This window comes from Thunnus albacares, chromosome 2 (genome assembly GCF_914725855.1).
Source record: "Thunnus albacares chromosome 2, fThuAlb1.1, whole genome shotgun sequence".
Taxonomy (NCBI): domain Eukaryota; kingdom Metazoa; phylum Chordata; class Actinopteri; order Scombriformes; family Scombridae; genus Thunnus; species Thunnus albacares.
Genome location: NC_058107.1, coordinates 26,726,259 through 26,739,014, shown reverse-complemented (window position 1 = coordinate 26,739,014; position 12,756 = coordinate 26,726,259). Strand labels below are relative to the sequence as shown.

Below are 12,756 nucleotides of genomic sequence, written 5' to 3'. Positions count from 1 at the left end.
TGCCAAAAAAAATCAATGAATGCTCTATGAATTGATGAAGAAACCTTAAAAAAGTGAATGACAAAGAAAACATTGCACTCCGACTCTGAGGTGGCCTAAAATTTGAAATTATGGAATCAGCAGAGGAAATGCCTAGTTGCAGTGTTCTCCACCATGTCTATTATTTTATAATTTCATTTACAGGACTCTTCTTCATGCAATATACAGTACGTACATATTATAAATCTCTTCTAGGGCAGCAGTTTCCATTCCGGTGGTTGGAGTTGCAAATCTGTGGATCTGAGGGGTCACAAGATGATTAACATGAAAAGAAAGCTGAATAAAACATTTATGCTACTCAAATTATTTTTTTCATTTTTAGACAATCCTCTAATTTAATCTCTTAAACTCTTTGGTTGACCTGGTCATCATAACACATTAACATATGTGACTCTTAACAATGGGTTACAAGTAGGCGGAGCTTAATTTCAAGGGTTCAGAAGGCAAAAAGGTACCTGAAGCTCTGTATATGATGTCAGTTTTTAACAAAGGAAGATTGATTCAGGAATGCTTCAGGCCCCTGTTATAAGTAGATACTGAACCTTCCTTTCTTTAACTTCACCTCCATCTCTTCTCCTTTACAGTACTAAGGTTGTCAGCAGGTATCACTCTCCGTTTCTGGTGGAGCGCTACAAGAAGCTGCAGCAGCTCCGGGAGCAGCTGCTGCTGGACTGCCAGAGGGAGTGGACCAATTTTCTGGAGTATGACAGTTGCATGCACACACATACACATACACACACACACACACACACACATACATGGCTGAACTTAAATGAAAACTGCTAAGAACATGTCAGGCTCTGGTTCAGAGAGATGCCTCCAAAGCTCTCGGCCTGCCAATCTGTTTTAGTCAAGTGCATCATCAATGCCGTCTGCTAAGAACACAGTATGCACTTACCTTAATTTACACTTGAAAATCTCTTTCCTCCCCCCTCTCCCTCTCTCCCCATCTCTCTCTCTCTGTAGTCAGTTTGGGGAGCACTATCACACCATGAAAAGGGCTATTAGTCACCTAGCAACCATGGACTGCCTCTTTTCATTGGCTGAGGTGGCTAAACAAGGGGACTATTGCAGGTGATGTCCTCTCATGATGACCGTAAATATTGGTGTATGTGTGTGTGTTCATGTAGTGTGTGAGTTTGTATTTTTGTGTGTGTGTGTGCATGTGTGTGGGTGTCCTGTGTCGTGTCCTATAGTCTCAGACAGGCTGTGTGTGGGAGTGTGCACTGGGCTCAGCAGCGTGCTCAGCCAGATCGCCAACATCTCTCCCACTCACTCAAATACACACACAAACTCACACACATCTTTTATATTGTACATTTCTACCCATTTAAGTGTTTCAGTTTTCCTTCCAACCATCTCTTATTGCTGTCTCTCTTTTTTCTACATGTTCAGAAGGCCTATGGTACTTGTTATAAGCCAATATTGGTAATCACAGATATATCGGCTTATATATTGGCAGATAAGAAATTATAGAGCAGTAAATTGCAACAAGAAAATTTTTATTAGCTGCAAATGGAATATATATTTTTTATTTATTTTTAGATTTTTTTAAAATTTATTTTTAGTTTTTTTTTTTAATTCAAGTACATTCTTGTTTTATGTGTTTTTTTTTATTTATATTTATTATTTAAAATACTTAAACTGTTTAGGTTCCCACGGTCATGGAGAACCTGGAAAAGTCATGGAATTTTAAAATCTCATTTTCCAGGCCTGGAAAAGTAATGGAATTTAATTTTGTTGTTTGTAATGAAATTAATACTTAAAGGTTGTGAATCTTCATGGAAATTATATTATTTCCTTGAAAAGTCATGAAAAAGTTTTGAAATTTTGTTTGTGAAAATGTGTGGGAGCCCTGTAGTGTGTATTGCTCCACTGTAAAATATCTTAAATCAGTTTCTTTATGTAATATAATATGGACTGATGTATTTTTACTAATTTTTACAATTTTTTTAATGTGTATTTTTATTATTATTTTACTTGAGACATACAAACATACAACAGACATACAAATGGCTCTTATAAGTTTAAATATCGATATTGTCCATTAAAATCCAGTATCAGTCAATGTCTCATTTTTAAACAATAAATAAAGCAGATAGGGACTAAAGGAAGCAAAACACAGTGCACAGTGTTATATAATTGTGGTTGAATGTGTTTAATTGTGTGTGTGTGTGTGTGCAGTTCTGACTGTGTGTGTGTACTCTGTTTACAGGCCAGAGGTGTGTGAAAGTCAGCGTCAGATTATGATCAAGGATGGCAGACATCCTGCCATAGACTTACTGATGGGAGAGCACAACCAGTATGTGCCCAACCATACAGAACTACAGGTACACACACACACACACACACACACATTTACTTTTAGGTCACTTTTGGGGACATTACATTGACTTGCATTCATTTTCTGGAGACTTACCATAGCTACTACTTGCCTAACCTAGCAGCTTTTTCCGAATGGGGGACATGGCTTTTGTCCCTAATGGGACAAGCCATCCTCTAATTAACTGGTCTCCCCTCGCCCCCCATACACACACATGCACAGGCTCATTCAGAGAGCTTTGAAAGAAAGTTGAGCCAAAACACACACAGACATTTTCTTGCTCACTAACTCATTGAGACAGTTCAGAAACAAAATTGCAACAGCACATGCAAACATAGTTATGCTCACACACACGCACACACATAAATACACACATGACGCACACACATACAGGCGTGCACAACACACACACACACACTTCCTCGCTCAGTGATGGAGTGGGCGTAGGTTAATCTTGCACAGAACAGAAGAACAAGCCAATAGGAAGAGGAGCCAAGCTTTCAGTCCACCCACCTCCTCAGCTGTGCAGGACAGCATGCAAATATCTTATTCTGTGTCTCTGTCTCTCCCCTTGTTCGCCTTCTGTCTATGTCACTGCTCCTCCCCACCCTCCCCCATTACAGGGTGATGGCAGGAGAACTATGATAATTACTGGTCCTAATATGGGAGGTAAGAGCTCCTACATTCGCCAGGTGGCCCTGATCTGTGTTATGGCCCAGATGGGCTCCTTCGTCCCGGCCTTTGAGGCCCGCCTGGGCATACTGGACGGTGTTTACACCAGGTATGAACAAAAGCACACGTAAAAACAATTGTAAGATATTTAAAAGCTGTGATTGAACAGACTGCATTTGATGACTTGCTGGAAATGAATGTTCACCATATTTTCAGGTTTTGAGAAGTGACTTGGAAACATTCACAATACTAAAACTCACCAACACTGATATGAATATCTCTGCTGTGTTTATTCTCCCCTGTTTTTAATTGTATTTGTGCCCTCTACTGCTCCTCAAAGCACGCTGAGACTGATTTGTTTTGTTTTAAGTGGTTTGATTTAATGTTGCCTCATTACCAACTACCTACTAATGCTGCATCAGTAATAAAAGTAGGAATGTAGTCAACCAAAGAAAATCTTGGTCGACTAAAATCGTGCATAATTGTCAACTAATCGATTAGTTGTGCGCGCGCGGGGGGGTAACGGGACAGAGTGGGACACAGTAAACTCGGCAGCCACAGATTTCTCTGTTTTGTATTTCTCTGTTTTGTGTCTTCAAGTTAGGCTGACCCATTGTTGCTAACTTTGGAGCTAACCCCCTTTAGTTTTCCAGCATTTGGGGAAACAACAGGCGTGACTTTTTAGCATTTATTAACTTATATATATTTATTAACTTATATAATTAACTTACTACTGACCTTTTCCTCTGCTCCGCTCGCATCCACCATCACTTCTCTGCCCCTCGCTCTTTCCAACTCGCTATGCTAACATACTCCTTAATGGAGCCACGCTACCAATAGTTTCCCAGGCAACGACAGAGGTTGACGCATGTACTGGAACAGCGCTGCACAGAGACTCCCAAATGCTATCGATTTCCAATATCAAATATTAAGAAATATTTTTTTGGCGTGGTGGGGGTTCTCGTTGTGTCATTGTGGTGAAACACAGATTCAGTTAACGTTCAGTAAACGTTGAGTACAGTTAGACCCAGCAGTCTCCATTAGGTTGGGTGAGTTCAAAGTTGTGAAAACAACGGGGGTGTTTTGAATACACCCCCATTTTCACAGGTAATTTGTTAGTCTGTCCCTCCCACCGCAGGAAATAATGGATTACCCCTGAAAAGCTGTTGATGTTGCACTTTTCTCCTTATGAAAATAACACGGAGATTATTCGACCAATGAGAATTTAGTCAGAAGAGAGCATATCGACCAACTAATCGACCAGTCGACCAGCAGACTACAGCCCTAAATAAAAGAGTCGTTTGATATGCAAGAAAGCCAAAGACACAGTCTGCAAAACCTAAATCAAGTTAACTAATTTCTGTCAAAACTGTCTCAAACTACTTAAGAAATAGACCCTATGAAAACTGCAGAGAGCTGCTTATGCTAAGTGAGAACATTTTTTTTTTTGTAATTTGGGTAAGCTGACACTTTACTATGGACTCACTAGCTTGTGTGGATGTCTCGAAAACATAACATACAATTATAAAATGATTTGATGGAGCTGCAAAGAAAAAAAGTCTCTTGGTGACGCAGACATTTGTTTTCCAGGCAAGCATATTAAAGCTGATAAAGCTCTTCAAATATTAAAGATGACACATCCATAAAGGATTCACTCTTAATATGCAAAAAAACAGTCATGCGTTCATACACCATATGTGTAATTTTTACATGTATCTAAAGCGACACACCAACACCATCACAAATTACAGTTTTTCTTTCTCTTTATTGATGGACAGACACACAAACACAGTCAAGAAGTGATAGCTGACTTTTTCAAGCTTTGTCTCCGTCAACAGGAAGACGACGACAGTGGCCATGACAACACCGATAGAGTGCGACACACTTGCTTTTTCACCTCTGCACATTCTTTCTTATTAGAACAATTAAAAATAAGGACGCTGGTGAATCTGATGTAGAGATGACCTTTCCCACATCATTCACTTTGTGTCACTTTGTGTCATCTGTGACATGGTCAAGTTTATTTTTAGGGCTGACACTCCGACTAATCCCTTTTAATCCCATTGTGTTACTCATCACACGGGAGCAGGTGTGTGAGGGGTGAAAATAGATGAACAAGAGTTGTTTGACAAGGCGTGCTCCATTGTTCTATCATGGTTGGGTACGATACGGCTCTCCCTCAGACAATGAGGCTTTGTTGGAGAAGATCTTTTTTTCCCCACTCATGATTATTCTCATTATGATGAGAGTAGCAGTAAGCTCTGCATGTAGTTTCCAGTCCTGACTACATATTAGTGTGGAACACAGGCCAACATACAGTATGGTCTCACTTATTCTGCCTCTTCTGCACTATGTGATTAGACTTAATGGCTTGCAGATGTGTGTAATTGTCTTTTTTTGTGGGTTTAAGCATGTTCTTATGAATTAACCCAGTAGGAGCCAGAGGCTTGTCAGCACACCAGGAGTGTGTGTGCGCTCTTGCACTTACATCCTTGAGACATACAGTTGGGGGTTTTAGGTGTCATATTAGTGTAATGAGGTGATTTTGGCTTCTCCTCACATCTGTAAGATTTTACTTAAAGGTTATTAGGACCATGATTGGAGTTGGGTTTGGATGGACAGAAGTGAGGGACTGAAAAAACACCCTAGTATTGATGCAGATCATATCCCTTTGATCCTATAAACCAGTGGTTCCCAGCCTTTTTTACATGTGACCATTTAGCACAAAGCAAAGCTGTATTGTGAGCATTTCGATAGTGATTGTGTGATTGTCCATTCTCAAAAAAATTAGGGAGCCTGAACAGGTAAAACTAGACTTTTATACATGAAAAAAGCAAAGATTAGAATATAAAAATATAAACCTAATTTTGAGGAGCAGAATCTAGTTTTATCGTATTTCCCACCCTAGTAATAAGAAAGAGAAGAAATAAAAAATATCTCAGTTGGCTGATGTAATTAGTATAATAACTAAATTGTCTGCTTCAACTTGTCAAATTAATTGCACAATTTTTCTTCTTCTCCTTCATCTTCTCCTTTTTCTTCTTCCTACATCTACTTCTCGTTCTCCTTCTTATTCTCTCTTCCTCTCCTACATCTTGTTTTCCTTCTTCTACTACTACTACTTCTACTACTAGTATTACTACTACTATGCAACCATTTCTTGAGCTGTGCTTCTCACAGATTGACTTTGTTTACTGTAAACTATTTATCAAAGCCTTTTAAGAGAATGGGAACATAAAATCTGAGTTAAAATCAGTTTAAACTGATTTGCCCCTTTTTAAAAACTCTTGGTATTTTTAAGGTAAAGTTGGTAAAAAAATGAAAATAATAAATCTTAGGATGTAGAATTAGGGAGTAATTAGAGTTTGCTTTAGGTCAGGGGAGTAGTGCAGGTTCAGATTAGGGAAAGATTGTTTTCTAACACTCATTGCAGAGTGTTGCATGTGTTTGATTGTGGGTGTCCCTCTGTTGTTTAGTCTTTGATTGGGATTGGAGGTTAATATTCCCTCTGTCTATTAGAAAAATGCAACATAAAGCTAATTAGTGTCCACAGAGAAAACGCACACACACACCCACAGAGTAAATATCCGCCGTCCTGACTTCACCTCCTCTGTTACCTCGATCATCTTTTCTGTTTCTAATTGGATTGCTCAGCCCCTCTCTTAACACCGAACGTAAGATCCCGAGGAGAATTTGTCTCGATAATAAACGCTCAATCAATCCCCACCGCTGTGTCACACATAATAGACGCAGCGAGAGGGAGACAGACAGGGTGGGAGAGGTTGTGAGTTTTACTAAGGTGGAATAAGCAGACTTTGTGGGTTGGGGGTAATGAGATGGTGCGTAGGTGTCTAATGGGATATCCTGTCTGAACTGATCCAGATGATTGATTATCAATGAGGATAAAGTGAATAATCAGGAGATTGGTTTAAAGCAGCGGGCCGCCTCACAGAACTTTGGTTTTATTTTCCTGCCCACTCCACTGTGCTACAGCAGTTTTACAAACATGCCGTACGCTGGTTTGTGCATAATTCTGCATGTGTGTGTGTGTATGTGTGTTTGTTCACAGCAGACTTAAGCAGAGTAACCCAGCAGGCTGTCGTGTGTGTGTGTGTGTGTGTGTGTGTTTCCTGGCGGCTGACTGATGCACATGTGTATGTATGCAGCTGCTGTGTGTGTGTGTGTTTTCTTGTCAGTATTGAGTCCTGAAGGTTATAGAGCACATTCTTCCATCCCTTCATGGTTGTTATGGAAACAGCAAAAGGAGGCAGAATGTAAAACCGTGTTTTGAAAAGGACCTTTAATCGACCATGGACTCCTTCAGCAGTGATTATACAGTGTTTTACTAAAAGTCTTTCACAAGCTTCCCTTCCAGCAGAAAATGCTGCAAATTTTTTTTTTTTTTTTTTTTTTTTTGGCAGCCAGAAATGTGGCTGATATCCAGAAATTTCATAAGACCTCACAAACAGTGGTGAGTGTGTTGGTGCCAACGGGTCTCTGTGTAACATCATCACCTAGGTGGGTGTTGTGTAGCGATGTGAGACATGTTGAGTGTGTGGAAAAATGCTGTATCCTAAATTGACTCCGTTGTTCCTCAGTTTTTATAGCGCTGCAGTGTCAGCGCGCCTGTGCCATCTTGTAGGCGGCGTATATGGCTGTTTAGGCCTTCATAGTGTTCCACAGGACTTGAGGGTGTAAAATCAGCTATTGTGGTGGTAATACAGAAATACATGATTCAAAATGGTAGCACAAATCTGAGGAAAACTCATAATAAATGATAAATGTTAATCAATGTGCTTACTTTGAGTAGTATTGTATCTAGATAAAAGGATGAGTGATGTGTAACTTTATTATTTATTATTCATTTGGATTCCTGTTAGCTTACTTACAGTAGTTGCTAGTCATCAGGGGTCCACATAAAATAATCGTCAAAATAAACAGCCATTTAAAATCACACAGCATCAGTGGAACAAGAAAATAAAAGCAGAACAAACCAACTATAACCATCACAGCTAAGACAAAATGCAAACTCTCACAAACAAACGAGAAAAAGAAAATTTCAAGATTTAAAGTTGAAATCCACTGTGAAAGAATTAAACACTGTTGTCTGGGGATGTTGCCGGCATTTTTGGGCCAATGTTATCATTCAGTGGTGTGTATTTTGTCCCAGTGGATAATGTGAGGTGAAGTTATTCAGAAAAAGCTCAGCTACAATATGGTTTAAATGAGGTTTAAAAAGCATGTCAATCCTTCATATCAAACAGCAACAGTTCCTGTTTACTATTTATTTTAAACATTTAACAATCGTACTGGGACAAATCCACTGTTGGCAAAGCTTTCTTCTCTGTCGGTCTCCTCAACAGGCGAGGATGAAATGTAACAGGCGGATGGGTGGTGAGTAGCTTACATCATAAAAAGGTGAATAACATCCCGAACACTTAGAACATTGTAGATAAGTGATGCAGAGTATAACTGTAACTGTTTTTCTGTAAGTGCTTTAGAAAAGGAGAGAGTGACCTCCTTCCACATCTCTCGGAGTATCAGTATGACCTTTGAAAACAGACTTTTCAGTGTTGACTTTTTGGTCTTGGTTTTCTGCCAAAAAGTGTAAGTGGAAGCACACATTTTCATGCATCTTATTCAGCCAGACTATGACTGATGTGATGATAGAATGATAAAATAAAATTACTGCTTGGAGGGAGTCTTGAGCGTCAAAAAAAACACTGGAAATGTGGCTAAACACGTTTTCTAGAGAGATGTTTGGTGATGATAAATGGAGTCTATTTTCAGAATGTGTTTGTTTGGCGGGAAGGAGGAACTCTCTGAGACCAGCAGGACACCCAGCTGGTGGAGTATTGCTGTGTTTCCGCTGCACATCCCCTCATCAGTGGACAGACAGAGTGTGTGAAGAGCACTCCTCTTTTCATCTTATTCTGTCCGCTCTTGCTGCCACATAGTATAGATCAGATTGTCATAATTTCCCCTGAGTCTTAGGCATGCATGCACTCAGGCCCACTATAAATTAGCTAATGAAATGCAGCAGCATGGCTGCCACACCCCTCTCCTATATAGCGTGTGGTGTAACCATGGTAACTCATGTGCTGGAGGCTCCTGTTCGTGGTTCATTGACAGGTACTATGGTGAAGGTCAATCAGGACAGGAAAAGACAGATTTAAAGGTGGGAAACAGTCACTGCCAGAGAGATGTGGCATCTGTGATCTAACTGAAGTTGAGCTTTTATCAGATGAGTCACTGCGCTGTCTGTCAGTCTCCATGCATCAGAGGAGCACTCAAACTGTCTTTTAGGCTTGTGAAGAATTCAACATGTCACTTTGTCTCTCTCATCTGTAAATATCTACGTAGATAGACTTGACAGCAAGTGGAAACATGCAAGTGCGTCACTGCTGGAGTTAAGAGTTTTGAATTTCTGTCACTGGTCTTAAAGGACCAGTTTGTAGGATTTAGTAGCATCTAGCGGTGAGGTTGCAGACTACAATCAACTAAATACACCTCCCTCCCCCCTTCCAAGTGTGTAGGAGAAACTACGGTGGTCGCAAAAGTTGTGAAAAATGCAAAAGGTCCTCTCTAGAACCAGTGTTTGTTTTGTCCGTTCTGGGCTACTGTAGAAACATGTCGCTGCAACATGGCGGGCTCCATGGAAGGGGACCCGCTCCCTATGTAGATATAAATGGCTCAGTCTAAGGTAACAAAAAACACAACAATTCTTATTTTCAGGTGATTATACACAAATGAAAACATATTATATTCCAATTCTGCCAATAGATCCTCCTAAATCCTACACACTGGTTCTTTAAATGAAGCCTCCTTAGATGACATCAGAACGTCAACAATAATTTTACTTTATAATTTGTCAGTGCATTCATTACATATACCTCATATGGCCAAAAATAAATGGACACGCTTGTCAAAATACTGTTGTGTACTTTTGGTCTTTGACTGTTAAGCATGGTTAGATACAGTTAAGGGAACTCTCACACAAAGCCAACTCCATAGAGAAATGGTGTTCCCAGTTGGGTGTTAAAGAGCTCTACTGGCCTGCACAGAGCTGTGACGTCAACCAACCCAACACCTTTGGAAAGAACTGGAAAGCCGAAGCCTTGCCAACCAACATCAGTGACCAAACCTCACTAATGCTCTTGTGGCTGAATGGGGGCAAATCTCTGCAGTGGAAAGCCTCCCCTTAAGAGTTGAAACTGTTATAGAAGCTGATTAATGATGATGGATTTGGAATGAGAAGTTCAACACTCACATATGTATTTCATGTTTGGATGTGAGGATACTTTTGGCCATACAGTCTGGACTTCCTGTTCTATAAAACCCGTCTTTCTCCAAAAATGAAAAACAACAAAAACAAGACAAAAAAAAAACCCTGAACTGGTCACACATAAGATAAAATCCTAACTTCTAAGGTTTTGCTCTCATAATATGGATTTGTAATATTGGTGACCAAAAATGCAAAAGGTTCATAGTCATAAAACAATTTTTGGATGTCTGCATCTGTTTTCAGTTTGGTGAATATTACAGTTATTTTTTAGAGATAGATGCATAGCGTATGAATGATTTAAAGTACTTTACTTTTTTCTTTTAAGTCTATTAGGCTGTGTAGCGATTTTTGAATTTGCTAGGGGGTTTTTGACTGCAATGCTTTAGGCTGAATGAGGACAAATCCCAAAGAATTTGACAATACAACCTGAAGAGATTTCAGACATAGCTGCATGTTAACTCAATTAACCTGAAATGACATTAGAAAATAAATGTATTTTGTGTAAAGAGAAATGTGTAACCACAAACAATGTCAAGAAATAAGCATGGCTTCTTCAAAAGAGCGTGACATTTAGGCACAGTGTAGAGTTCAGAGTATGATATGTATCAACAACATTTTAACTCCTTCACACCATCACCCACACCCTATGGCCGCTGGTTGACTTCCTCTTTTTTTCCTCTGTGCAGTTAAAAAAAGAATGATAGGCTGTTATATTCTCACTCTCTCCTCACCCCTCCATTTCCATTTCACTCTTATTTCTTTTCTTGGTACTGTATGTAAGTTGTTCTCCTGGAAGAAGACCTTGTAGGAGCAAGTTCACTGCTAGAAAAATGGCAGATTCTCTGTTTGTTTGTGGGTGGTTTCTGGAAGAACAACAACAGTTGAATTGTCTCTTTTTCTTCCACTTGGAGATCAAATCATTTAAAGACTGGATGCATCCTAACTTCTGACTGAAATTTTATAATCAAAGCAGGGAGATCATGAACAACATGAACTCAGGAGTCTTCCCCTAGCAAAGTATTCACTGTCAGAAATGTACAGTATCAGTCAGAAGTTTGGACACAGCTTCCCACTCTCTTGAATGATAAAGTGTTTCCAAACTTTTTTAAATGATATTGTTTCATAACCTCATAATGCCATACAATCTCTGAAAGAGGTATCTTTGCATTATTCATTCTATTTGGACCTAATCTGTTGTAAAGATACTTAGATTGTAAATAATCTACAATGGATTATTTACACTTAGTTTATAAAGAAATAGAAAAAAATCTGAAATCTAAAATGGTAGAAATTCACTTTTTACAACCTTTGTGCACACAATGATTAAAGTAAGCCCTACTGTAAATATTTAATTTTTTTTGTAATTAAGGAACTACAAAATACAAGCACTGTATAAAAAACACTAGGTCTGTACGCGGAGCATCGTAAATGAAATGAACGTCTGGCACCACAATTGCTTGTTTTTTCTCATGTAGTGGAAGACAACAAACGCAGCATCTGGGACGCCTCACAACATCCCCAATTTTTTTCAATTCTCTCACCTAGTTTGAAAACCTCTGTGATATGTTCTTTGACATTGACCAATAGGAGCACAGAGAGCTTTTCAGTGCAAAACTAACTGTAATCATGGTGACGCCAAAGAGGAATGATGATGATGTATTTAATTTCAAGGAACCAGTAACCATTTAGCTATCGCTCACAGATCGGGAGCAGTATACAAATCAATCAGTTGAGTCATGCAACGTCACCTCCTGTCGAGTGCACACATATGTAAAGTATGCTGTGCACCCACACGCTCAACTTCCCTCTACTCATTGGGAAGGAAAAACCCAGTATGCAGAGTGATGAGGAATGGTTCCAGGTACAATTTCCTTCATTAAACTGTGATTACATACAGTATGTAAACATTTATTGTTGGTGCTGTCAGGTGGAACAGTGAAGTCAGTTCCTGGCACCATTCTGAGTTGTGAAGGACGGCACACTATTAATGATCCAATAGGTAATTTACCATATCTGTTGGCAAAGTCACAGCAAGAAATCATGACTCTAGAATCCCCTAATCTGACAAAGTATTCATCTCAAAAGACAAAAATGTTACGCTGTCTCTCTCGACTTATTACTCTTGACTTCTGACTCTCCTTTTCCTTTGTCTGATTGGTTTATCAGGATGGGGGCGTCAGACAACATCTACAAAGGGCGCAGTACCTTCATGGAAGAGCTGACGGAGGCTTCAGCCATCATTTGCCGTGCGACCGAGCGCTCATTGGTCATCCTGGATGAACTGGGGCGAGGCACGAGCACCCACGATGGGATCGCCATCGCCTATGCCACCCTTGAGTACTTCATCAGAGATGTAAGTGTGTGTGTGTGTGTGATGTGGATGGACACTCTGTATTATGGCGTGGGAATAAGACAGTTGTAAATATTTAAAGAGAGG

The 12,756-nt window shown here is 39.6% G+C and overlaps 1 protein-coding gene across 2 annotated transcripts in view; it reads left to right on the top strand.

Annotated features, from left to right (window-relative positions):
* Positions 1–12,756, top strand: part of msh3 (mutS homolog 3 (E. coli)) — a 44,502-nt gene that overhangs the window by 18,941 nt on the left and 12,805 nt on the right. Inside the window, exons 17-21 of one of the 2 annotated variants that reach the window (XM_044375597.1) lie at positions 624–740; positions 1,006–1,113; positions 2,255–2,369; positions 2,986–3,143; positions 12,486–12,672. In XM_044375597.1, the coding sequence (XP_044231532.1) occupies positions 624–740; positions 1,006–1,113; positions 2,255–2,369; positions 2,986–3,143; positions 12,486–12,672 (685 nt within the window). Of the gene's footprint in view, positions 1–623; positions 741–1,005; positions 1,114–2,254; positions 2,370–2,985; positions 3,144–12,246; positions 12,418–12,485; positions 12,673–12,756 lie in introns of those variants that run through there. The other variant, XM_044375605.1, reaches the window with a different exon arrangement.